This window comes from Sylvia atricapilla, chromosome 11 (assembly GCF_009819655.1).
Source record: "Sylvia atricapilla isolate bSylAtr1 chromosome 11, bSylAtr1.pri, whole genome shotgun sequence".
In the NCBI taxonomy this organism is placed as follows: Eukaryota; Metazoa; Chordata; class Aves; order Passeriformes; family Sylviidae; genus Sylvia; species Sylvia atricapilla.
Window position 1 is genome coordinate 9,606,548 of NC_089150.1, and position 26,777 is coordinate 9,633,324.

At 48.0% G+C, this 26,777-nt stretch overlaps 2 protein-coding genes across 5 annotated transcripts in view; one reads left to right on the plus strand and one right to left on the minus strand.

Annotated features, from left to right (window-relative positions):
• Window positions 1–26,777, plus strand: part of RPUSD3 (RNA pseudouridine synthase D3) — a 67,017-nt gene that overhangs the window by 37,816 nt on the left and 2,424 nt on the right. The gene's annotated exons all lie outside the window — the stretch shown is intronic.
• Window positions 17–26,777, minus strand: part of MTMR14 (myotubularin related protein 14) — a 31,800-nt gene continuing 5,039 nt past the window's right edge. For 2 of the 4 annotated variants that reach the window (XM_066326606.1, XM_066326609.1), the window contains 17 exons: window positions 26,581–26,689; window positions 25,480–25,555; window positions 24,698–24,758; window positions 24,039–24,161; window positions 23,438–23,511; window positions 20,588–20,658; window positions 19,925–19,999; window positions 17,506–17,572; window positions 16,460–16,545; window positions 16,145–16,221; window positions 15,859–15,895; window positions 14,316–14,386; window positions 13,643–13,692; window positions 13,291–13,429; window positions 10,423–10,599; window positions 3,561–3,716; window positions 17–383 (listed from right to left, as the gene is read on the minus strand). In XM_066326606.1, the coding sequence (XP_066182703.1) occupies window positions 206–383; window positions 3,561–3,716; window positions 10,423–10,599; window positions 13,291–13,429; window positions 13,643–13,692; window positions 14,316–14,386; window positions 15,859–15,895; window positions 16,145–16,221; window positions 16,460–16,545; window positions 17,506–17,572; window positions 19,925–19,999; window positions 20,588–20,658; window positions 23,438–23,511; window positions 24,039–24,161; window positions 24,698–24,758; window positions 25,480–25,555; window positions 26,581–26,689 (1,627 nt within the window). In that variant the 3' untranslated portion in view covers window positions 17–205. Of the gene's footprint in view, window positions 384–3,560; window positions 3,717–9,534; window positions 9,982–10,422; window positions 10,600–13,290; window positions 13,430–13,642; window positions 13,693–14,315; window positions 14,387–15,858; window positions 15,896–16,144; window positions 16,222–16,459; window positions 16,546–17,505; window positions 17,573–19,924; window positions 20,000–20,587; window positions 20,659–23,437; window positions 23,512–24,038; window positions 24,162–24,697; window positions 24,759–25,479; window positions 25,556–26,580; window positions 26,690–26,777 lie in introns of those variants that run through there. The other 2 variants (XM_066326607.1, XM_066326608.1) reach the window with 2 other exon arrangements.

Below are 26,777 nucleotides of genomic sequence, written 5' to 3' on the forward strand. Positions count from 1 at the left end.
CAGAGAGGAGGCAGGATAGGGCACACAGCTCGTGTCATTTACTGCAGAGACTCGCCGAAGACCCCGCACCCCCCAGCCCCAGGCAGGGGGGGCTGGCGGCGGGCGCTGGGTGCAGCAGGGGCCCGCACCAAGAAGAGGGTCCCAGGACTCTGCTGGGGGAGGCGCCAGCCCCAGTTTTCCAGGCAGCGGTCTGGGAACGCCGTGTTCAGAGGGTGCTGCTGCCTCTCAGTCCCACGCCCCGCACAAACTGCTCGAGGAGGCCACCGATGGCCCCTGAGGGGCTGGGGGGCACGGCCTTTAGGCCGATGGTCCGGCTGTAGCTTGCCAGAAAGGCAGAACGCACTTCCTCCAGACGGGACTCACGGTCACTCGCTGACACCAGTCTAGGAGAGAGAAGGGGAGGTCAGTGACTGCAACCATCCCTCTCCACATCCCAGCTCTCACTCCTACCATAGGGCTGTGGTGCTCGACTGCCTGCAGTGGCTAAGGCAGTGCAAGCCCCAAAAGGCTCTGTCCACAGTGCTAGTGGCAGCTGGTGCCATTGCCTCCTCATCCAACCTACAGAGCCACTTGCAGCCTGGCTCCTGCTCCCCACGGAGTTTCCTCCTTCATACATTCCTCCTGTTTCTCCCCCCACCATGGTGCTCATAAGGCTGCAGTTCATAAACAAAGTAGTGCTTTGGCCAAGTGGGTGCTCACATGAGTCCCTGAGCCAGCTCCCTCCCCCTCCTCACACAGATGAAGCCTGTCCACATGTGCTGTGCCTGGACAGTCACTTCGAAACTATTTGCAACCATCCCTTCATTTGCAGCAACCCCAGCCTCGTGTGCTTGTGCCAGCATAGACAGCTCTGTAGAAGGAGGGATGAGAGGGAGCAGACAAGGTGACAAAAGCCCCAAGGAACACTCTAGCCATACGAAGAGGAGAGCTGAGCAGTGCTTTACTTCTGCTCTCCACCATGGCTGCTCTCAGCAAACAGGAGCAGAGTAGGGCATGACTTCCCATGGGACCTGCTCTCCTCTTCTGCTGATCCACACACCTGGTAAGCGACAGGGGCAAAACAGCAGAAGGCAGGCGAGACTTCAGCTAAGGGAGCAGGAGAAAACAAGACTGGAGCCCAGAGGCAGCTGTTCCAAGCTCTCCAGCCTAAAATGATCCTTACTGTGGTGCCTCCTGCAACATGCCAGTGGTTCCCAGAGAGATTAAGACATTCCTCAAAGGTCACTCCAAGGGCACAGTGCGAACCTTCCCCATAAAAAATTCTCTTTAATCTTCCAGCGCCTGGGCTGGCTATAAATTGGCACAGCTCATCTGAATGGAAGTGTTAACCACCCACAGCCAACAGCTTCGGTCCGGAAACAGCAGCAAGAGGATATGGTGGGAGGCCTATAAACAGCAAGCGATGCCGAGGCAGCCAACCAGGCCGCTGTTTACTGTGTCTGATAATAAAGAGAAGCCAGAGGGCAAAAAAAGGCAACAACATATCTAAACACATTAGCGATGCTTTTTGGCAACCTAATTAGGACGTGGAACTCACAAACCTGCTAGCATTTAAAATAAACTCCATGAAGGCAGGACTTACTTGCACCCGCGTACATCGATCTCAGATGTCACACGCAGAGGTAAGCGAGGGCGTGCAGCAGTTAGGTCCCATGCCTTGTGGCTCTCACACCTCTTTACAGGACAGATTTTGTATTTGGGTTTTTTGGTTTGTTTCATAGAGTCAGACACTCCAAGGCACAGGGTCAAGCAGCCAGCCACTGCTCCACACCAAGCCCTGCAGACTGGCTGCAGCATTTCACCCTGAACTATTTACCGCGGAGGCAGGTCGTGCTTCCTTGCCAAATCCACGGCACTCTGCCCCGCTACACTTCCTACAGCCTGCCCGCTTGCCTGCAGCTTGGGGTGCGGGATGAGAGGAGGCTGTCAAAGCCCCAGCTCGAAGTAAGCCCTGACAAGCCCCACACAAGCACAAGAAGTAGGCTGTGAAAAGCATACCTTCATCGAGCTGCTGCCAGTGAAGATGCAAAGTGGGAACTTAAATGGAATTTAAAAAAAAAGAAATCATACTGTGTTGGGCTGCAGAAACTGGGATAAAACCACAATGGAGTCCTGAGCAAACAGGGCTGATGCAGAGCAGAGAGAGGATGTAGGCTCTGGGTTAAGCTCAATACAACACTGCTGGGAACTCTTCATCCTTTCAATGCAGTGCCTGGTCCCAGAACCTTCAGTTGAGCAGTGCCCAGCCCCCAAGCAACCCACAGCTTTAGTGAATACCTGAACAGGGCAGAGCATCCACAGGAGAAATTCCACCACTGTTCTCCTCCTTTTGAATCCACTGCCCCAAGCAGCCACTCTCCAAACTGCATACGCATATCAACTTTGATTCATGTTTCTCTACTGAATTCCCTATTCTGACATGGGATCCAACTCCAAAGGCAGGAACAACTTGCTGGTGATCAGCAGTGACCAAGCACAGCCAGGCTCAGGACACAGTAAAGCAGTCACTATTCACAGATGCCCATCCTTCAGTCCCTTCTCCCTTGCCCATCTCCAAACTACTGCAGGAGCATCTCAGAGTGTCCTCAGGAAAGGAGAAAGACAAATCCTGGTCGGGCCATGTTCGACATCTCTTGCAATGTTTTAATCTGTCAATTCACGGATCTTGTGGCTTCACCGTAACTTGAAGGCAGTTGCTCTGCTCTGTTCAGCAGCACAGCATGCAGCCACACGAGACAGAGCCAGGGCAGGCAGCCTGTCTCACAGGAGCCACGCGTCGTCATGTTGATTGCCCTCTGCCTCCAAAGTACGTACTCAGATCTCAGTAAGGGATTGAGCATCTGGCAGTACAACTCTAGTACTGCTTGCTAGCAGCAGCCCCTGATCTGCCTTTCAGTTTCTTGATGGAGAGTTTGCAGCCTGAAGGCACAAACCAAGGTTCTCCTCTAACAGCAATTAAAGCGCATCTCCAGTCTTTCAAGTTTCCAGAGGTGGATTTCTGTTTGGGGAGGAACATTTGCCTCCCAGTCGTTTCACATGGCAGGATATGGCAGGACACAGGGTCTCTGTGACTCTGCACTGGCCAGGCACAGCACCTGCAAATGCTGCTGCACAAGGCCAGACAAAATTTGGGTTACAGAAGGAAAGTCCTTCTCTTACTCCAGCAAGGATCTGACCCCAGTGGGGAGATGTAGGTGAGCAAAATCGAAAAGCAAGAAATCTGGGTTATCAGTCCTGTCCCGACAAACATGAATCCTCAACTGCGCTCAATTGTGCCCAAATTCAGCATCTTTGAGGAAGAGAGAAAAACCTCTTCTTACTACAGAAAGCAAAGAGCTCTCCTGTCATTAGGCAGAGATAAGTGCCATTTTCTCTCTGTGTTCAGCATAAGCAAAGAGTGCTCAGGGACTGAGTTTGTGGATAGAAAACATCAAGGCAGAGAAGATAGAACAGTTTGTTATGGGCTCCCAGGCTTCTCCGAAAGTGCCAGAGTGATAAAGTTGCAGTGCTCGCAGGCAGCCAAGAGACCCAAGGAGAGATCCTGCATTTGAGACACTTACAGGCAAGTGCTAGAGAACTCATCCGGGAAGCTGCAAGGGAGAGAGGCGTCTGCGTTCAGGATTGCCTGCTCCCGAATACTGCCACACCCTGTCACCATCTGCCAGCTGCCAAAGTCTGTGGAAACGGAAGATCCGGGCAGAGAATGGTCCGCCGATCTGGGGCAGAGAGAGAGGGAGACGGCGCCATCAGTCAGATCATTCAGCCACATGCTTTTCACTGGCGCTACTGCCAGGGACCTGCCGGGCGGACGGCCAGCAGTGCCTCTGCCAGCACTGTTGACATTCAAGGACCAGGGTGCAACATGCAGCTCGGGCTGGGCCCCAGACCAAGCCTTTCCTTTGAAAGTGAAGGGAGAGCCAAGCTGGCTGGGGCCAACAAAGCAGCAGGAGCACACCAGGAGCTGGACTGGAGAGAGCCAACACGAAGCAGATGGCCATGCAGAACTGAGAAACCCATTAGTGAGATGGAACAGCATATCCCCCCCTGAATCCTTCACAGATGTGAAAGCTGTGCTATACAAGGGACATTCCTCTGTTGCTTGTTAGCACATCCCAGGGCAGCAGGGCAAGTTGAGGTTGTGACTTGGTTAGTGCTGGGAAAGACTTACAGATCACTGTCCTGGCAGCAGTTAGAAAGCAGATCATTCCTGAGCCATTACCACCAGATCTGAACAGAGTCAATGCTTAAGGTGTACCCAGGACACCTACCCCCAGCACCTGTACATCTCTTCATTTCTGTGTTAAAGAAAGGGCTGTGCCAGAAATGAGGTGACAAAATATCTTTAGGACAGGCTAAATAGCCAAGGAAGGATAATTGTTTGATGCATACAACCTCCCACCAGGAAAGAAAGAAGCATGAAACATGGTAAGTGAATCTGAGGAATCCCTCCAAAATCTCAGAGAAGAGGGCACAATCACTTGAGACAAACCCAGAGCTCTTGGCTTCCAAGGGAGCAAGCAATTATTAAGCCTTGCTGCACAGCAGAGTGTACATAGCTGGAAGCACAGCCTGTGGCAGAGCTGCTCAATTACACACTACCAAGATCTTCTGGATAATTTATCTGAGTTCTGCTGGGCAGAGAGCAGTGCTCCAGCTCCAGCTCTGCTGGGCCAGGTACTTGTACGCTGTCTTCACAGCTAAGAATAGCAGTGGCGCACTGCAGCTGCTCCCCAAGGGACCAGGAGAACAGCCAGAACGACAGGCTCTCCCACAGCAAGAAGGACCTGAGCTAGACTGGAAGGCAAGGGTGGGAAGAGATGCACAGCAGGAAACCTATTTGTAATCTCAATCTAATTCTAGGCCTGCCATTTAATTAGTCTGATCAATACAGCCAAGTTTGAGCATGGTGAAATGTGGTTCTGAGCTGGCTGTGCATGCACAGAAAGGGAGTCACACAATTCCCTGCATATCAGCTTCCCATCATGGCTGCAGTTTTGGGGTAATACCCCTGTCTGGCAGCTCAGGCTCTGAAAGGACATGGCAGCAGAAATCAGGCAGAGCAGAGCTTCACCTGTCTCACACAGATCTTGTTCTTTGGCTGCTCAATGAACTGGAGTAAGGGTCAGAGTATTGGGAGAACCCTGTCTTGCAAAATGGTGTTTTTCCTGGGGTACGTAATGCCAAAGTAAGAATGAGGGCACTTCACTGAAAGCAAAAGCGAAGCATATATTGTTAGAAAGACGTTCACAAGATCAGACAGGGATAACCTTCCCTGGAAAGCAAGGAATTTGTAAGGGAGGGGAGCAGCTGTTCAGTGACATCTACTTCTCTCCATGCTTTTGGAAGATAAAGTGGAGGAAGTCAGTGTGAAGGAGAGCAGGCAGAGTGTTTGGGCCCACAGCACAGTGCCATGATGGAAGCACAGTGGGAGCAGTGCAGGATGCCAGGGAGAAGCATGGAGGAATGCTGCTTCAGTGTAGAGTGAAGAGGAAGATGTCACCTCCCTGAGAGCACAGCACAGCCAGACAGGAAAAACATGAGTGTCACACATAGTGACAAGAAACTGAGCTAAAGGAGTAAAGAGATCTGTAGGTAATAGGCTCGGGCTGAAAGTAGGCAGAGACAGGATTCTACCAGCAAAAGAAATAAGTTGATGAACAGAGGACAGGTTTGTGGCCAGACAGAAACAAAGGTTTTGGAGAGGGCAAGCTTGAATGGCAGAGGAGGGCCTGGACTACAGCAGGATCTCCAGGTGAAGAGTTCTGAGAGCAGAGTTTTGCAGCTCTTGCAAAGGGAGAGCAGTATGTGGAGCCTGCTCTGGAGACTCTGCCAACTTGGCAAGCCATGATCCATGGCATCAGGGACAGCAAAAATGTCCCTGTGCCCAGTGTCATCAACCACAGCAGTCGGATAAGTCTGTGCCAAAGAAGGTGAACAAAAAATGATTTTTTGCTTTGGGTGTATGGCCCCAGCTTCCAGCTGCTAGTCACCTTCCATGGTTGTCAGCTAAGATTATACTGATCTTACACCATTTCTTGGAGGTGGATCAAGTTATCTCTTGAATTCTGCCGTGGACAGGCTGATAAAAGCACTGTGCATCTCCTGCAAGACTGACTTGGTGACTCCCTAAACCTCCAGACCTTCCTGGGGTCCCCAACCCTGTGCAAACTTAGTAAAGTTTCATCTAATGCAACAACACTAGGGTCTAGGAGTTCAAACCAGTCACTTCTGTGTCTTGCCTCCAGGCATCAGAACAAACACTTGTTGATTAACTAAATAAACTGATTGACTCTGCAATGTGTCTAGGTAATTTCTTTCCTGGCCCATAGATCTGAGCCTGGCCAGCAGAGCTAAGATATTGTAGCAGACCTTCCCCTCTATCCCCAAAGCCTTTTCAAGGGAGGCTCCTGAGGAAACATCACAATCAATAAGCATCCTGAAGAGCCTCAAGGGACAGCAGTGGCCAAGCCTGGGAAAACACAGCATGGGAAATTTTGTGTTCGCACTGCAACGGCAGCAGAGCTTCTTAAACGTTGAGCTTGGCTTGAGACCAAGACTACATGTCTGGGGTGACTGCACCCCAATGCAATCCAGTCAGTGCTAGAGGTGAAAGTCTTCCTGTAATTTCTACCCTGAATACTTCCTGTAAAGTCTTACTGCAGAGGCCCCAAAAGAGGTCAGTGAGGCCCTTGGAACAAGCTGGAACTGCTGAGACACCAGAACCAGTTCCCAAGTTTTAAAGAACAGCATGCCTGCAATACATGACAGCCGTGCCAGAGGCTGGCTAGGAGTGAGGGCAGCATGGAGTCTTGGGAAGCAGCCGGACAACAAGAGCAAGGCTCACATGGTTAGTAGAGATGAGATACAGCCACACTTCAAGTTGCTGTCTCTGCCACAGACATCTAATGGCAGACAGAAAAAGAATCAAAGTGAGCTTTACACACCCACCTCTTCAGGTCCATGAGTGGGAAGAAACTCCCTCAAAAGTGCAAGATTAACTAAATTAGATTAGCAAAACAGAGATGAGCTACAAGCTGTTCCTTCACACAAGAAGGGACCTCTCGCAGGCCATAAACTGGCAGCTCCTAACCTGGAATGGTTCCTTTTAATTAGGTCAGTGCTTCCCATGCAATATGCTGCACAAGACAGAGTATTTCAGAGCACATGGACACTCACTTGCCTGCCAGAGAAGAGTCAATACTGGAGGCAGAGCAACAGTCAGGGATCCTTCCCTTTCTTAATACGTAACTGAGATGAGTGCCAAGTGCCAACAGCTAGGCTCCCATCCTGTCCCTGCTCACCTGATGTATTTCCACACACCTAGGACTATTTGGGAAGCAGCTCATTTGCCAGCATATGCTCTTGCCTCAAACCAAAGCACTAAGGAGGTTCTGTATGTACAAGCAGACTGTGGCAACCTGGAGAAAAGGGCAGCCCTTCCCACCTTTGTGTGGGAAATGTTGGCAAGGAGTATGGCACCCTGCCAAGAACTGTGAGCCCTGGCTGAATCCCAGATAGTTATCTACAGGCTCGGGTAGTGCCCGAGCAGCCTGTTCTCTGTCAGCACCATTTCTGATTGCAGCACATAGTCATGTGCCAGCCAGCAGGCCCATTTTGTGGCACGGTCACGCAATAATTCCAGAAAACGTTCCTGTAAACAATTCCTCTCCTGCTGTGGTCACTACCCCAAGCTGTCACATTGCAGGTACACCTTCTGAATGAGGTGGACATAAGAAGCAAGACATACAGTGCACAAACAGTCTTCTCACTACCAATGAAACACCCAAAACCAAGGGACAGCAGCTTCTCTGTCACACTCTGCTCTCACTGTGCTCCCTCCGGACCCACAGCTGAGCCACCTGCAGCCCTTAAGTAAGGGAGTTCTCTGTGACTGCTGGTCAAAGCAAATTGTCTGCAATTTAACTCTTCCAGATCTTGACTCTCTAGATCACAGTACTTTGGGTTTTGTTTAATTGACTTAGCAAAAGCACATTCAACCAAAGATTATCCAGCTGCTAATCCACATTAGTGCTATTTAGACACACACTAAATCCCTGACACAGATACAGAATTTTTCTGCAGCGTCATGGGACACTTAGACTGCTAGTGTCAAATGCAAATACAGGAAAAGGTTTGCAAACTGCAACCCTGTCACATGCAGGGGGTTCAATTTGAGGCACACTGACTGCCATACTCAGATTGTAGAACAAGCAGCACCTTGTCCTATTCTGCAAATAGTCTGCAATATCCTCCTGTCTGTTTGTCCTCTGCAGATGTGATCTTACCATCATATTGGAACAAGCTAGAAAGACTGATAATGGAGTTGCCTTTGTACTGTTCTGCCTAACAAGAACCATTCAGGGATTTACAGGTACCCAGGACCTCTGGATCAGAGCAAGATTCACAAAATTTGCTGGTAATGTGAGAGCAGCAGCCTGTTGACATTGCCTGGCTAGGAGAGGGGCTTGGCTCCTAATATCTGACTGGGCATTTGTGACCCCTTCTTTTAGGACAGCCCAGTTCCCCACTCCCAGGCCCTGCTCATGTCTCCTGCTGTTCCCTCTGTTCCTGTCCCCTCCTGTCTCCCTTTCTGTTCCCTCCAGAGCTTCCCTGCCTGCCAGCACCTGGACTGGGCTGATGACCTGAACTACCTGAAGGATACCAGCTGGCATTTTACAAGCAACCATTTTAACCACTGCAGCAGCATTTGAGGAAAGTGTTTTGTTGCTATGACCACAGAAACAAGATTAGGAAGTCAAGTACAGTGGTTTCTTCACCTCAAGAGTCTTGGGTGTTGACCTGCCAGCAGCACTGCAGGAATGAAGGTATTTTTGGAATCTTGATCAGACTCTGTGCACTTGCTTTTCCATCTTAGTACAACAATTCCTCAGGAGGCAGAGAGGCAGAATTTACCTCTTCCTTCCATCACAGTCCTCCACCCAAAATGGGATTCATTGTTTTCTTCAAGGTAGAAAATGGTGGCTGAAGGTACTGTGTTATCTACCAGACCAATGCAGACTACCACAGTTGACACAGGGAGACAAAGGCCAAGTGGCATGACAGAACCTCTTTCAGGAGAAAACATACCATGCTTAAAATCCAGAAACTGCAACCCATGACAATGTCTGATAGGGCAACCCTAACTCTCACTATTAGTAGGTTCTTCCACCTACTCCCGTGTCTCCTCTTTGCTCTTGCACAGCATTTCAAGCTGCTTCTTCCTGAGCACTGCTGCAAGCTTGCCACCAGCAAGCACTGGTCAGGCCTTGGGAACGGCATGGGACCACACACAGGAATTCTGGCACTACCACTGTGAACAAAGCAGCTCCCAAGACAAGCTGTTTTCTTTTCAGTGTTTTCTTCTCTTCTTGGGAGATTCTTTTCATCTTACAGAAAATGCAGAGGGGGGCCCAGCAACAATTCAAACCCCTCCTATTGATGTCTTTCCCTGGGGAGAACAGTTAGCATCATTTATGAAAACTGTCAGACATTGGGGTTTTTCCCTGGCATTGAGAGACACTTGTTAAGAAAGTCTTATAAATTTTCAATGCTTTACTTGTTTTTCATTTTATTTTCCATATGATGAGACAGTGTTCGGATTTGGCTGGCGGCTGATTCAGAATCACTAGAAGACTCATCAGAAAACCTGCAGAGGCTACACAACCATTTGAAGCTGTTAACAGCAGCCTCTTATATCAGAGTCTCTTTATTCCATGTTGGCCTAAACACATGGTGTTTGCTCCATAGGCTCTGTTCTTTCTTCCCTAGGTCAGCTCACTGCTCGACTCTGCCCTATTGCAGCGTCAGACTCCAGAAGGGTGCTTTTGTTATGGTGTGAGATTAGGCTGAGGTCCAGGGTCCCCATTCCCCAGCAGGAACACACAGCCTTCCAGGCAGAATCCTTTGTGCCGGCACAGTGCTCACAGTTGCTCCCAGCAGGTTCCTACCTCTGCTTGCCACCAGCACCCAGTATTTTCCAACCTGCGTCATCAGGAGGGTCATCAGGTGAAAAGGGGGACAGGATAGATGCAGAGTGAGGTCTGCTTGGTTTGAAAAGCTTCCTTCCCCAAACACCACAGACATTTCAAATCCTGGTGGATGCGTTAGACAGAGAAAGTGCTGTGAGCTGCAAGCATGCAGGATGCAGAGATGCCAGAGCTCAGAGTTGAAGCATGCGCTGAGGACAGGCATTAGACAGCTGGCTGTTATCAGCACAGTTCCTTGCTCTTCTAGGGGCTCAGGCAGGAGTGTCTGTGTTTAACAGCACTTCACAGAGACTAGAGAGGAACAGGCCTCCCAAGGTTTGTCCATAGATACAAACACTGGTGCTCCAGTGTTTCCAGAGCCACACAAGTGCAGCCCTGCACTTCCTCTACCAGACACTCATTTTGCTGAGAAATGCCCTGCTCCGTCCCATCTCACCTGGATCTGGGCACTTCTAGTGGGCTGCTTCCAATCCTCAGGAAGTTATCAGAATGGGTTGATGACGAGGAGCTGGAGGACTTGACTTCAACCATCCCTGTGGAAGGCAGCCTGTCTTCAGGCTGCTGTGCTCTGTTCCAGAGCACGGCTTGTGGTGACGATGCACAGCTCTTCCTCCTGAGGGATAGAGGACGTGGGTGAGAAAGCTGACTTTTCTATGTACTCCCAACTAGGAAACCTTTTCACCACAGGCTGGAGTTTAGCCCAGCAGCTACAAGCTCTTGTTTCCACTAAACCCGCCCTCCTCCCTCCCAAGGAACCATGAGTCATGGGTAAATGCTCAGGGAGGGGGTACACTGAGCTCAACCCATCTTAGCCCATTCTTTTATAGATCACCATCCACGTGACCTGGAAATCAGAGACGGGAGAACGCATCAGCCCACACACACACAGCGATTGCTTTGTTTAGTCTAGCAGCAAAAATGCCTTGAGCAAGGGGCCTCCCAGCAGGGAAAGACCATTTCAATCTGCTCGAACTCCACAGTGCGTATCGGCCCAGGTGGGCGTTCCTGCGCACCAAGGACACACCACCAGTGTTATTTTCCCTTTTAGCAATTCCCTTTGGGCACCACTGACCACACTTCTGACCATGTGCTTACAGCTCACAGCCACTCCAGATATAGGTACACTTCAGCTCTCTCTCTGTCCATGCTGACAGCCCAAACTGCTCTGGCTTACTTCCCAGCACATTCAGGCTCAGTCATGATTCACTGTCCATTGCTGCATTAGGCCTTAGCTCACAGTACCATCCAACTACAAAAACTACATGCCAAACAAGTACACATTTGGGACTAATTCACATCACTGCTGCCCCGCATTCAGAAGATTTTCCTTCTTATGTCAGTTGTTTGGTTTTGTTTTTTTCCCTGGAAGAGTCCTAAAAATTTCTCCCCTTCCGACACCACACTGAATTGGACAAAGACCTCTCTATGTACAAAAGTAAAAAAGAAAAGTTCTAAAGCAAACAAACTCAAGGGGAAAAGAAGTTATTCTTCCTAAAACATGGAAAGGCATCTCAGCTTTGAGATCTCAAGCACTGTCAGCAAGTGCAGCTAAAGACAGGCTCATTGTACAGTGGAAAGTGCGATATCCTCTCTTCATTTCTTGAAGGGTGTCCACCCTCAAACATCACACCACAGCCTTTCTTAAGCTTTATTCATCTCATGTTATCATAGCTGCCAACATCTCCAAGTACAGCCTGCAGAAACAGGTTTGAACAGCTAAAAATCAAATGCCTCTCCCTGCACAGAGACTGTGAGGCCACCTGTTTTCAGGGCAATACAACAAAGTATATCCCCTCATGCTATGCACAGGTCAGCTCATCCAGCTTGTAGCAAGCCCTATGTATTCTCCAGAATACAGAGCCACAACATCCTACAGTAAAACATCCGTGACCAGTCTGCTCACTGAGCACTCATGGCAAGGCTCACAACCTTCCCCTTTCCCAAGCTCATGCCCCCCAGCATGGCCCAAACCATCCCTATGGAGCAGCTGCTAGCCCCAACACAGCCTGACATTTCCCACAGAAATAAAATCAACCCAGAGTTAGGAGACACATTGCAAAATCAAGCCCTGATCCACACAAATGCAGCTATCTCCTCCAGCATGCTCTGGTCACTTCACATCTTGTAAAAAGCACACAGGGGCTCTGTGCAGCAGAATTGAGTCTGTGTGTCCTGAGCACTCAGAGCAATATAAATGCTTCCAGTTCACTACCCTGCAGCCCTGCAAGTGGAAAGCTGTTCTCTACTTGATGCAGTCGCTTTGATGGAGATAGGTAAGTCTTGCTCACTTGGCAAAGAGTTTGAGACTCTCCATTTTGTGGTTCTGCAGGGATATTCTCCTTTCCCTTCTCAGCACTTTAAATTGAATATACAATGTGCTTTAGAAAGGCTGCTGCCACTAGCATGGCTGCTAGTTCAGTCCCAGAGGACTTCAAATGCCTCCAGCACAACCCAGATTTAATTTAAAATAATTGCAATATAAAATAGCATCTTCACATGTGCTGAGGGAGAGGAGAGGAAAATTAAACTGAGAGGGGCAACCCTACAGCAAGACTCTGAAATCCCCAAACAGCACCAGAAACTCCACAAGCAAGTCCAACACCTGTCCCAGAGCAGCAGAGTTGCCAGACACCTTCCCTGCTTCCAGACAGCCACCTGCATCCCCAGGCAAGTCCTGCATGACCCTCTACCAAGAGGCAGAACTGAAAGTTCTGTATTCTCCTCTGGAAATGTCTCTGAGCAGTGCTGCAGGCAGGAACCTGCTTTCAGCTCACATGCCTCATGTTGGTGGAGGGGCCAAAATTTAGAGGGAATTCTTGGCCATCCAGCCATCTGCACTAATTGATCCCCATGTATAATGTCTTTCCTAAACTCTGATTAAGCTTCATTTTAGGGCAGCTAAACCATCTCTATATTCCCCTGGGGAGGCTGATGTCAAATGTAATTTTTCTGGTAGTTTGGAACCATCTTTTAAAAGTAATGAAATCCTTTGTGGATAAAGTTTAACAGTGAAACTCGTGAAAATGAAATAAATGTGCTTTACTCTCATCTATGTACAAAATTAGGAGCATCCCTGCAGAAGCCTGACAGCTCTTTAACATGGGGTGGCCTTCAATTTTTGGTGCAGAAGCTCTGGAGTACAAGTTGCAGCAAAGCTTCTGACAGCCAAATTCTTCCCCCCGCACTGTAAGGAATTCATGCTACAGAGAGCAGACCTGGAGGGCAAGACACTTCAGAAATATTTTTTCTATCAGGCCCAGAGCCAGCCCCATTTGTTCAGCCCACCAAGTGGTTATCTCCTCACCATGCTGCTTGAGCCTGTGCTCCTGCTGTCATCAGCTCCACCGCTTCATAAGTAAAGCTCCCAGCTGCTCCAGGGGAACTTTCCATCCCCAGGGAGAAGTCACTGCTCAGGCTTGTGGTGCTGCCTCGGTCTTTCTGCTCTAGAGAGAAGAAAACAGAGCTACCTGAAGACCAGCTTGGTTTGACTCAATTTCTCTCCCTTGAAGCAATACGCTTCCCTGTGCCTTGTGTTCTTGCAAGGCCCCACAGGCAACTTGCCCATTTGGGATCATCCTGAAGCTGGGAGCCCAAGCCCACAAGCAATGAACCATTAGCAGCACCCGGGGGCACTGATGCTTGACAGCAGCACTCACTGAGCATGCAGATCTCTTCCAGGGTGAAGCCAGGTGGCAAACTCTTCCTTCTGGGGAAGGAAACACAATGTTACCTCAAGTACACTTCAGGCCAGTGTGGAGGCTGGCCATGGCCAGGTCTCCATCGCACACAGCAGTAGTGGGAAATTAGCTATGCAGGGGCAGAAGGGAGAGGATGGGCCAGTGTGCACTGTCTGACTCCTAACAGTCCACCCCAAACTGCCTATGCTTTGAGAAGGTGGCAACAGGCAACACTGCACATGATGTGCTTATTCAGAGCATCTATGGTGGGCTTTGCTTCTTTCTGTCCCCCCTCAAATAAGAAGGGTTAATGCTGGGCAGTCGGTTAAAAACCAGCCACCCCTCTGTCCCCACCAGTGCCTGATGGAGCTTGCTGTGCAGCCTGCCTGAGCCAGAGCACACATCTCTGGGTTCCTCCGTGCTAAAGCAGCCACGGACAGTCATTAAGCAGAGAGCACATTTCAGCATGGACAGTTTTTCAGAGCACAGCGTAGCACCTCACAAGCCTCGGCCCCGTTTTGCAGCCTTCAGAGTGCAGAATAAATTAAAGAAAACTGGGCCAGGACACCAGGGCTTCCATCTCCCCAAAGAAGCAGCACTAACAAGCTCCCTGGCTCTGTAGCCCATGCAGCAGCAAGCACAGGCTCCTTACCTCTGTGACTTCAGAGCAGAGAACTCCTCAGAGGTGATGTGCTTCAGAAAATTGAAGCAGAAAAAGAAAATCTGAGCAAAGGGAAAGAGAAGAGTGGTTCAGAAATGAACCTGAGGCTTCATGCAGCCACTTATCTTGGTAAGGAGGTGCTGGCAGGAAGGAGATAGCAAAAAGTCTGCAGCTACCAGCCTCTAGTGTGCCATGGGCTGCCACCATCCCATCCTGGGTCTTCTCTTTCATGTAAACTGCCCCTCTGCTCCCTGCCATGGGGAGGCTCAGAAAGGAAGGGGAACAAGAAGTCTCCTTATCAATACCTTGCACACATGCTGAGAGCCCACAGCAGGTACTTATGCCATCGGTGCAGAATGGAACAGAGATGGCAGCAGCTGCCTATACACCCAGATAAGCAGCAAACCCAGCACGATTTGCACAGTTAGAGCCACATGCTCCACCTCAAGAGCAGACCAGTAACACATCTGAGGTAGCATGAGGTACCTACAGCATTTGTGGCCCCAAGCTTGTGCCCTGCCTCACCCCAGTCTGCTCTGCATCATTCACCCCACTGTACCTCTGCCACCCCACCCACCAATGCAGAGCTGTGCCCTTTTCCTGGGAGAAGTGGGGAACAGGGAGTGCCAGAGGCAGCCAAACACCCCCTTTCCTGCTGCAGCTCCTGACTCCACCCATGACCAAGCAGGCACCAGAGCAGAGCTCTCAGGCTTGAGCCCGTAGAACTCCAGGAAAGGAATAATAGAAAGAATGATACAAAATCTTTCAGGGGAATCTGTACCCCTGAAAGATGGAAAAATAGGCCAGGGTCTTGTCTCTGCTATTTGAAGGCAGAAGATTCCTTGGTAAGATGAGAGTTCAAAGAGCATGGGAATAGCAACAAGGTTAGACACATACCCCACCTCTTTTCTATTCAAAAATGATAGTTCGCTATACTGCAACTACAGTCAAAAGAATCTTTTTTTGCTGTTAAACAGTGCAAGATTTTGAAGAGAATTTCTTCCACTAATTTTGAGTGTATCCCAGACCCATATGTGCACCCACAGACACATCCCACCAAATTCACACACTGGAACCAGCACAAGCTGCTCCACGAGCCCGTGATGACATGCAAGCCACATGCAGCTGCAGCACCCAGGCAGGAGGGCTGGCACTCAGGACAAGCACACAAGACTATCCAGCTTATATTCAAAGGAGTCACACACCTTAAGCACTTTTCTCACTGCTGAGCTGAACAGCAAGTCCTAGCACCCTCTGATGTGAGCCCTGAACACTAATGGCACAAGAGAGAAACTGGCAGGAGTGACACCCCACAACAAAACTGCAGCCTGAGAGAGAAGTAACCCCACAACATACGCATCACAAAGTGACAGGGCAAGGCTCTTACCTTGTATTTCCAGCACCCAAACAATCTTTTTAGAGCCCAGCCACACTACTGATACTACCAGGAGCAGGCAGTGAATGCTGCTACCATAAACAGATATCCTGAGAACACAAAGCAGTGCTCAGCCACTGACTCAGACCCAACACTCACCTCTTCTCCTTTACTGAGTCGATCGACCAACATGTGCCTGGAAAGAGAGCAAGGGAAGCTCAGTCACATGCCAGAATCAGCAGAAGTGCACAAGTTGTCAAGATCAGCCAGATGCCTGAGTCTTCAGGTAAAAAAAAAAAAAAAAAAAGCACCAGCCCCTCTTGTACCAGCTCATTGAGAGCTGCTCAAACATCAACTTTTGGCGGTGAACAAACATCAGAGATGATCCCTCAAGGCTTCTCCCGTGTTGCACAGGGATGCACATGCCAGTAAAACTTATGCCTACCCAAAGAGAAACCAGTCATAGGCCACTGTCAGGTAGAGAATCTCAGATGGCTCCAGGGACGTGTGGATCAGCCCATCCTGCAAAGCAAACAAAACAGCCTTCAGGCAGCAGCCCTGGGGACTAAAACTTGGGAATTCATGATCTGCTGAAAACTCTCATGGTGATCCAGGGTGCCCATCTTCCTCTATCTGCCTGTGACAGCATATCCAAAGGAACATTAGGAATATTAACAGCTCCACCACCACTTCCTGTTGAAAGTCACTCATCCTCCAAGCAATCAGCCCCAGAAACAGAGGAGGTCAGGCAGGTACTCACGGCCCATAAGGAGAGGCGCAGTAAGGAGATGAAGAGAGGCGTTCGATCCCAGCCAGATATACAGTGCACCAGGAGCCCGCTGTCATCTGTTCCAGGGGTAGGAAGGAGAAGGAAGAAAAAGGATGTTGCAATCACGGCAATGACTTCCTTATGGCAAATCTGTAGAGACAAGCTACTCTTTGTACCCACAGCCCAGGCTCAAGAGCAGAGCTCAGCCAGAACATTCTGTCTTAAATACAGCAGCCAACAAATTGCTCAGAGTGTCCTGGGTTGTCAGCAGCACCAGCTGATGTGCTGTGCTGATCCTGACAGCTGCTCAGGACACAGTCATTAAGTATGAACATCACTTTACTACCCTGAACATACACCTACCTAGCTTATACCCACTATCAAAATCTATTCCTACACTGGTGAGAAAACAGCTCCAACTGAACATTTTTTTCAGTCTCACTAACCTTTCTGCTGCACATTGAGGCACACATAAGGCACAAATCCTCACCCTACAGAAAACCTGCAGTGTGTCCCAGCACAGTTACAGGAGAGTATAGCTGGCCATGTTGTCAGAGCCAACCATGGCTCCACCACCAGTGCTAGGTCACAGTGCCCAGAGGGAATGGGATGCCACACAGGGCAACAGACACTCTCCAGAGTTGGGGTTCTGTGATAAAAGGGGGTGGAAAGGGCTCTTAAACAGGCACCAAATGAGATCTTTGGGGAGACAGGTAACCAGAAAAACAAGAGCAAGAGTCAAAAAGCAAAGACAAAATGTTTCTTCTCTTCATGTTCAAAGTAATAAAACAATAGGCTAAGTTTTCAGATATTCCTTCATGTTCAAAAAGAAAAGGTTTTCAAGGAATCAGCAAGTCCCTTTCTAAGGGGGGAGCTGGAGTTCCGAGATGGTAGGACCACCACCCTGTTTTGAAGAGAGAGAAATAAAAGTGACTTCTGTATTGGGAATTGATCCACTGGCACTAATACCATCAGCTGTTCTTCCAGGGACAGTGACTGCTCCAGTTACACTGCTGGGAGCAAGGACTTTGCCTTACCATCACTATTGATAATGGAGATCAGCAGCTTCAGGTAGTTCTGTGTCTGTTGTACTAGGTCCCAGCTCTGGAGAAAAAAGAATGCTCATGGTAAGGGTCAGCCCACAGTAAAAGGCTGCTCTGCAGTTCAGAGCTGCTCTATCAAGAACAGCAGCAGAGCAGAAATAATCACGTGGCCATTCCTCAAACTGACAGACTTCCCCTTTGTATCAATCTCCCCATTCTCTGCAAAAGGCCCTCTGGGACAAGACACCAGGCAGGCAAACAATAATAGGCCATCTCTACTGTCTTCCTGGCCAGCAGAGGAGCTGCTTTGCCTGCAGCCCCAAAGCTGCAAGCAGCCCATGCTCAGAGAGGCACCAAACACCTGCAGAGCAGTGACCCAGTTCTGCACACGTGCACTTTACCAAGCGGCTGAGCATCCATGTGTGCAACACCAGCAGCTCAATGGGATGTGCAGACCAAGGCCAGCAGCCTGTTCCCACAACCCAAGCACTTTGCTCAAAACTCTGTGGTGCTTGAACATGTCCCCAGCTGGCTGCTGGCAGAGGGCTGACCCTCAGCCACACTCCAGACAGGCACTGGACTTCTTCAGTAACCCCCAAATAGCAGCAGAACTACAGAAGGCCTCTGAACTCAGAGAACTCCAGTACTACAGGATGTACACACAAGTGAAGAACATCAGAACAAGCCTAAGCTTGTCACTTGACCATCATGTCACGAGCAGATCCAGGGAATTTCAGTGGTTTGATCAGAATCAGAACTAGCTCAAGGGAAGTAAGACAGCACTGGCAAGGAAAAAGCAGAGTGGGACACAGCAGAAATTTTACAGCAGAAATGTTAGTAGTATAAGTAACATGTGACCACAAGCAACAGAACCCTCGCCGTGTGTTTGCATGTGTGCACATCTGTGTGTAAGCACACTGAAGACTAGTGCCAGACAAAGAACATATTGCTCAGCCACAAAGCCTGCAGAGCCACAAAACAGTAGGGAAATGGGAAACATAGTCAGCCTGCAGCAGAAAAACACATAATTACAAAATCTTTTATCTGCACAATTCAATCTATATTTTGCTTATTTTAGAAGGCATCATCCAATTATCCAGTCTGATCTCTCTATATCACAAACTAGAAAGTTTTCTTCAGTTGCCCCACGTACAGCCTGAAGCTTGCACTTGGCAACATCTTTGCCCAGAGAAGCATCTCAAATAGGGGTGACAGCTCATTACTCCTTTGGCATGTTCCAGCAGATTATCCTCAAAAGTAACATGCAAGATTGCTTTTCCTTATCTGAAGTCCTGATTTCAGATGCAGATATTGCTTCCTATGCAGCTCTTCTTCCCCAGTTTGAAGAGTGCTTTAGAATTACTGTTTTCTCCTTACAAATGTACTTACTCATTAATCAAGTCAACTCTCCATCACCTTAGTGATTAGCTAAGCAGACTGAGAATTTCAGTTTTGAGTGAAGCATGTTCTCCAGGCCTCAAATAATTTCTGCATCTATTTATTACAAACTCTTCAATTTTTAATATCTTTTTAAAAATACTGGCTGCTCAGTATTCTAGTGAACAAGTTTCTAGCCATACACAAGCTGTAATTCTATTAGTTCTGCTTCAACTTTTCTGTGATTCTGCTTATGCTGGCACTTAAACAGTATTTACATCATTGACAACAAACAGTGGCCCAGCACAGTGAGCTCTGCTGGTTCTGTGGTGCTTCCAGGGTACAGAAGTACAGGGTACAGTAACGTGACACGCTCCAGCACAGTCAATCCCCACAAAACCTGGCAGACCCACTGATGTGTGAAATGGAACATACTAATCAGTAGTATAAGGTGATACTCCCTAGTGTGAACAAAGGTAGACTATGAAGCTTGAGCAAACAGAAGAGTTCAATTACTGTTTGACATGCTGTCCATAATAAGGAGTGGAGACCTGCCATGGTCAGTTATGATTCTGTACTCCTCTCCCATAGGAAGGCACCTTGCATACCCATGAAGAAGGCGTCCAGTCCCTTGGCTCTGCTCACAGACGAGAAGGTTGACCCTTCTCAAGGCTTCCCACAGCCAAGGCAGTCTGTCCAGGGCAGGTCCACATCAAGCTGAGACTGAGAGCAGGGAACACTTCTTCCTGTTTCCTTACCTTTGTTAGCAACTTATCTCCCGAATGGATTGTAAATTTTTGAAAGCTACAGAAAAAAAGTTTGACTTTACAGTCAGCTGCCTCGGGGCACAGCAAGCCACAGAGCTTTTGGGTACAGGATTTCCACTGCTGTTCTGAACTGTCAAGCAGCCTCGCCCCCACTGGGATGCTATGAAATGAGCCAGATTACAGCAACAGGAGCAAGTCAGATTCCAAATCTCTCCTGTTCCTTCCTGAATACATCCCTGACCTCCCACAGAGACATACACTTTGCTCACCTGGTACTCGCTCCAATCAATATTCAGAGATTGAGTCAGAGAGACTGGGATACTTAATGGAGCATCTACATAGTCCTGTAAAAAACCCAAACACAGCTGGTCAGAGAAAAGTCACGACTTGAAGGGAGTGAGTTCCAGAAAAAAACCCAACAAGACATGAAATGCCAAATGGTGCATGAGAAGAAAATATCTCAGCAAAGGCTCTTTGGATGCAGAATCCTGAATATGTAACAATAAACTCAGACTCTTGGAAGGACTAATGGACAAGAGGAGCTTTCATGTGCTCTCAGCAGTGAAAGCAGCGCATGTTAGTCTCCGAATTTTTGTAAGACTGCCCCACTCAACCATCCCCTCAGCAGGAGACAGAATATGAAGAAAGAACTCAGAACCAAGGTTATCAATAAGGTCAGAATTCAAAACTGGGAGCAACCCATACCTTCCATGAGAGGTCAAGCATCCTAGACTTCAGGATAATGAACCATTTATTTTACATATGAAGTTTACAAGCAATAATTTAGTATGTTCCCTGTTTTGTGTGTCCTGTTGATTTCCTCGTTGTGGTCAGAAATAGGCACATGACATACACACCATCAACAAGAAACTGGGAGGCAAGATTTAAGCCCAGTAAAACACACAGGTCTCCATTTTGTAGCATCCACGTACCTGTTTCCAGTTAAATATGAGACCTTCAGCTGTATAATCCCGGTCTTTGTAGTCCTTAAAAAATTCACAGCCTGCAAGAAAAGGAGATAATGAACAACAACTCAGCTAACTGGTATCTAACAAGTGAAGTGCCCTGTGGGACTAGGAGTGCTGGCAACCCCAGGCTCCAGAAATCCAAACCAATCAAAACTGCTGCCTGTGGGAAGAAAAGAGCAGTAATCCTCAGTACACTGTGCAGCACAGCCTCCAGCAACAACAGCCCAGGGCACTTAGCAGTACAGACACTCCCACAGCAAAGGGCAAACTCCAAACACAGCAAAGGGGGAGCTTGAGGGACTGATTTAATTTTTTTCCTGAACAAAAGGTTTCACCAAGGAGCTATGTGTTTGCAGGGCCATGGACTTTTGCACAGATCTAAGGCATCAGCTTGACATGCTGAGTGAGAAGGAACCACCAAAAGAAGATGCTGGCAGAGCCCTGGGGAAAGCCAACTTTCACAGGCTGTCTTCTGCAGGTAACAAGAAATGGCTCTGTCAGAGGTGGCTGTGATTTCTCTCACATTTAAGTCTTCCTTCAAGCATAGGATTTACCCCACCTGAAGGATGGGGCTACATAACCACTTCCAAGCTGTCCCCCAAGCCCTCCCCTCCTGAAGTGTGTCCTTTGGCTCAGCTTTTCTCAAACAACTATTTGAAGTCTCTGCTGCAAGCTGCAGTCACTTAGTCACAGCTGAAGAACACCATTAGCACTGCGGCTGCCTGCAGGCTACACAAAACACCTCTCCCAGTGTGCTGTGTACACCTCAGCAGTGCCACAGTGCCCATGCCACCCAGACACCTCTGTGCCAGACACAGAACATGGAGAGTGATTCCCACCCCACAGGTCACAAGTAACTTCAATGGAAAAAAAAAAACCAAACAAAAAAACAAGAAAAGAATCTTTGTGCAAGGACAGGACTAATCCTCAAATATGCAGTCAGGACACAGTCTGTCAGTTGAGATTTAACTCCAATTAAACAATGACTTCACGTAAAGAATGGGGGATTATGGCATAACTGCTGGCATTCACAAATACCAAAAGCTTCTACAGATATCCCATTTTAACTCAAGTTTTTTCACTCAAGTCTTTCACAGACAGCTCTTACTCCCTGCTTGGTAACATCTGTCTGGATGGATGAGCTCAAAGAGTGGTAGTGGATGGAGTTAAATCCAGTTAGTGCCTGGTCCCCAGGTTTTGTGGTGTCCCCCAGGGTTGAGAATTGGGTCCAGGCCTGTTTAATACCTTTACTGATCAAGAGCACCCTCAGCAAGGAGTGGAGTCAGCAGCCCTGGAGGCATTTAAAAGACAGGGAGATGTGGCACTCAGGGACATGGTTTAGTGGGGGACTGGGCAGTGCTGAGTTAACGACTGGACACAGTGATCTTAAAGGTGTTTTCCAACCAAAACAATTCTATGACTCTGTTTGGACGCTGCCTTGCTCACCTAAGGCGACAGGATCTCAGAATAACTTCAGAAACAAATTACAAAACAGAAATTCTTTTAGTGCAACCCTGGAAACATCAATAAGAATGTATCACAGCATTTGGCCAGTCACTAGAGGGGTTGCTGATCCTTAGATGCATATGATTTAGATTTAACAGAACGACAACATTCCCCCATGGACCAGCACTGCTGAAATCAGGCAACATCTGCAGAGTATTTGCAGTTTATAAGGTTTATCTCTAGCGTGACAGTGAAGAGCTGCTAAAAGAAAGCAGCTGTCCCAGAGGGCAGAAGAGGAAGGACCTTCACTGAATAATATTGCTTACCATATGCAGATCCCCATAGAGAAACAACTCTGCAGCTTAACTCTATAGAGTCACTTCTTCTTCATTCCTTACAGCCCTACAGAAGACCTGTGTACACAGTCTTCATCATGTTCCAAGTCTGGTGACATGCGCAGCAGCAATGTGTATCTGTGCTACGTACTACAGAAACCAGTAATACTATTATTTCTGTACACTTTGGCAACCTGCATGGAAAACTCGATAGAAATCTTCATGCAGCTTCTTTGAATTGCCACCAATTTCTGTATAAAAGGAAATACACCTTTAAAATTTTGTTTAAGAGCAACAACTAGCAATGATGGAAGTCTGGGTCTGGATCATCCACCAGAGTTTTGCTGGGTTTTGATTTTTCTCCTCTCCTTTTCTTTTTGCACTAGGGAGAGAGAGGAGTCTGCAGACAGATCTCAACCACAACAGCCTCATATCTGATCCTGTCGCCAAGCCTGACATCAGCAGGCAGGCAGGAATATTCAGTTCATCTCTAAGAGTGCAAGTGACCCAGCAGCGGTTGCTAGGCACAGGGATGGATATAGCCAGGGAGACAGGCTGCAAAGGGCTGCCTCTGTCATACACTGCAGGCTCGGGCGAACTGCTCTGCAAACACTGAGGATTTTCTTACAGTGGAGCTCTGGAACACTAGACTACAAATTACCCTCAAGAATTGGGTTTTTACATAACAGAGAACAAGATATATATTTTGCATCAAGTAGTAGTTTGGAGTTGCAGAGATGTCAAAGGCCATCTTAACCAGCTCTACCTCTGGGACTTTTCCTCTGTGCCTGAATTAATAAGGAATGATGAGAAATTATTCTGCCACCTCAAAGAGTGCCTAATGCTGACTCACACTGCCAGAGCATCCAGGTTCATTGCACTATTCTCAGTTTAAAGGAGATTTTCTCCAGAGGGAACATAGCATTCAGCAAGTCATGGCCATTTACATATACACACACAGAGTTATTTCTCAGTCCCCAGAAACAGATTGTCACCTGTCCCTTGTGAACCCCTCTAGATATCATTCCTGTACCTGGATATGGGATGGAGAGAAGCGTGAAATCAGCATAACGTTGAGCTTTGTCCACCTTTTCAGAAGATGTCACACTGCACAGAACAAGAGGAGAACGGCAGATATTTACAGAGCATTTTTGAAACAGATGCCAGCACCCAAAATACTACCTGTTGCAGCTCCCTGTGCTATGACTTGACTCAGTTGTGAGCAGGGGTAGAATTTACTCAACACACCCACATAAATAGGTCCAGCCCAAAATCACTAAAGCTTTTCTCTGAGATAAGTAGGAGAAACATTTCCCTCTGTTTCTATGCACAGAGGGCTCCTTTGCTGTCTCCCTTCTGAAGGGGTGACTGTCTCATTACTATAAGCTCTACAGGGAAAAAGCCACTCAGACTGAAGAAGACTGATGAAAGCAGCTATATTGCCCATTGATACAGTTTTCTGTGGCCTAAAACCTTGGGGTTTTCTTTACAGCATCAACCAACCTATCCTGCTGTAGAATTCTTGCACGGACTGCTCCCAGGATGCTGAGTGCACACTTGACAGCAATTCACATGTAAGGGCTACAACAGCTGCAAACCAAAGCCTGCACAAAAACAAATAAACCCACACTCACTTCAAGCCAAATTTCACCTTCTTGTTTTCCACCATCAGGTCACAGATGTATCGGACAGACAGGTATCGAAGCAGCTTGATGTCGTGCCCTCTGACCTTGTCAAACAGCTGGGAATCTGCATTTCTGCAAGACAGAACAAGCAAGGTGACCATGGAAATTGCGTCTGATTCTTCCCAGCTAAGCCACAGTTCTTCCCTGAACCACTTCTAGCCATAAGCAGCACAGCACGAGCCTTGTCTCCACAGGTCTGAGTCAGACTCTGCAAACTGACATGGCAAGCTTTGTGCTTGTGGCCCCTTCCCACATCTCACTCCATTCTGCAACAAACACATAAGATACAACACAATCTCTACAGCCTGGAGATGTACTTTTTGATGAAGTAAACACAGCCGTGCCCTTCAAATACCTTTTTTCATGGCTCTACATATTCCTGTCTCCAGCCTTTCCCTGTGGCAAGAGATTAACAGGCTTCAGCTACACTAGGTTCAGCCAGCCATTAATACTCAAGACTCTTTTCCAAAAGCAAGGAAAATAAGACCCTGAGCTTGGTGATGGGTCTCAAGCCTATGCCCAAAGCCCAAATGAGAAAAGCCCAGAACTGAAGTGCTGAGCCAATCAGCTTATCTCCAAACTCCCTCATCTCAATGATGCATACAAACCTAAACGCAGAGTCTTCCTCAGAAATGTCTTCTGCATCTGCCCAAGCATCATCTGAACCTCCTGCAAAAAAGGCATTAAGAACTGAAGCTTTTGTAAACCAACTCAATCCACAGTCTGACAAGATATGTACACAAACAAAAAGGTCATGGTTTGGTGCCTTCTCTTCACACCTAAGTGTGTTTTCCCACATTTCTTCTTCCTGAAAATCTTGCTTTCTAATGCTTGTCATTGTCATTGCTTGTCATTGCAAAGCACCTGGACAGGTCAAAACCATGACTGACAGCAGAGGACACCTCAAAAATGGTATGCAGTGCTTTTTTAAGCCCAGCTTCAGCTCCCACACTACAGACACCCACTACTCTCCTGAAGAGCTTTCCCTGGAGTCCAGTATATCTCACCATTAGCAGCATCAATTCCCAATGATTAATCAAGCAACAGCAAGTTCTAATACTCTTTCCTCCTTTACTCCCATCCCCAATATTTGGGGATTGGTACCCTGAATCCTCTGGGATGCCTTTATTTGCCTACGTTTCCTGTAACTCACTCTTCAACCTCAAGTTCTTTCATCACTGAGGTTTACAAGCTGTGGCACTGTCCTGTAGTACAGTGCTTGGAAACGGGACACGAGGTTTCAGTCTTCACTCTGTCATGCTAAACCTGATACAAACAGCCCATGCTAGAGCTCTCACGGGTCTCGAGAAGAGCTTGGCCTTGTGTAGGTCTCTGTCTCAGCACTGACCAGCCTCACCATGCAGACTGTGACAAATGGTTTTTCACTCACCAGAGAAGATATAGTTGTAGCCAGTGCGCCCGTAGAGCTCGCCCCAGCCAGCCAGTGTTGCTGATCTGCAAATATGCTGGAGGAAGATTTTTTAATTAATTGCACAGGCTCCAGGAGTCCTTCCCTTATCATGCCTATTTGCTGTCAGGTTACATATAAAGGGTTGGTAGCTACAGCTATCACCTCTCAGCTGTCTGCCCTGCAACCCTGGTCTAGACAGTTCTCCAAACGCAGCAAACTCCCAAGTGCCTTATCTGTAGCTAGTTTTTATATCATATTTTCATCTCCAGCTCTCCAATGCATTAATACAGTCAGTTCCTGCCAAGTTAGCAACACATGCTCTGTTAATACCCTGCTGGAGCCTTATTTCCACATTCCTCTGGATGAGATTATGGATGGTCCCAAGACGACTCTGGGCAGTTCACTCCTGCAGAAAAAGGTCTGCAGATGCAGCCCATGATGGCTTCAGTCAAGCTAGATTAAAACTGTCACAGGTATGATTTTACTATTCATATAGTGTTTCTAAATTCAACCAAGAAAACTGAATTAAGCTAAATTCTAAATGAGACCATTCCTACAGGGCTTCAACACAGTTTAGGTAATTCACATAAAAATGAATCTAATTTCACTTTCTTACAGGTCCCCTTGTAGACAAGCCCACACATTCATGAGACCATTTATGCAATCTTCCGGCTCAAGGGAACAGACAAAGGAAACTCCTCTGAAGAGAGGAAAGCTACTCAAAGGGAACTGCTGGGAAGAGTAAGGGACAAACAGGGACAATAACTATCTTTCCCCTCTGAAACACCAAGTATCTTAAGGACTTCAGAAGGGACACACATAGGAGGGCAGGGGGGGAAAAGTTAGCTCTTTGGTGCAAGGCTCATGACATGGTGGGGGAGAACAGCCTGAAGTGCCCACAACTTATGCAGCCTAGACAGCAAATGCCACCTGCTACTACAGGCTGCCTGCTTGTACCTAAGCACAGATTTTTATACCATTTGGAAAAGTGACAAGTGATTGAAGATATGGCTGCACAGTTCAAATGGCAAAGAGAAAGGTCATTTTCTCGTCAAAGACAGGTAACCCACAAAGTTTTACCTTTCCCTTGTACAGAATGACTGGGCAAACAAAGCGTCCTCTACACCTGGCCATCTTACTCCGGTTGATGAGGTCCTGCAGTTTGCCAACCTGCACAGTGCTCTCATACCTGGTGGACAGAGATTCACATCAGTACACAGAACATCTTCTCACACATCTTTCAGCAAAGCCACCACAGACACCCTGGGCTGCAATCC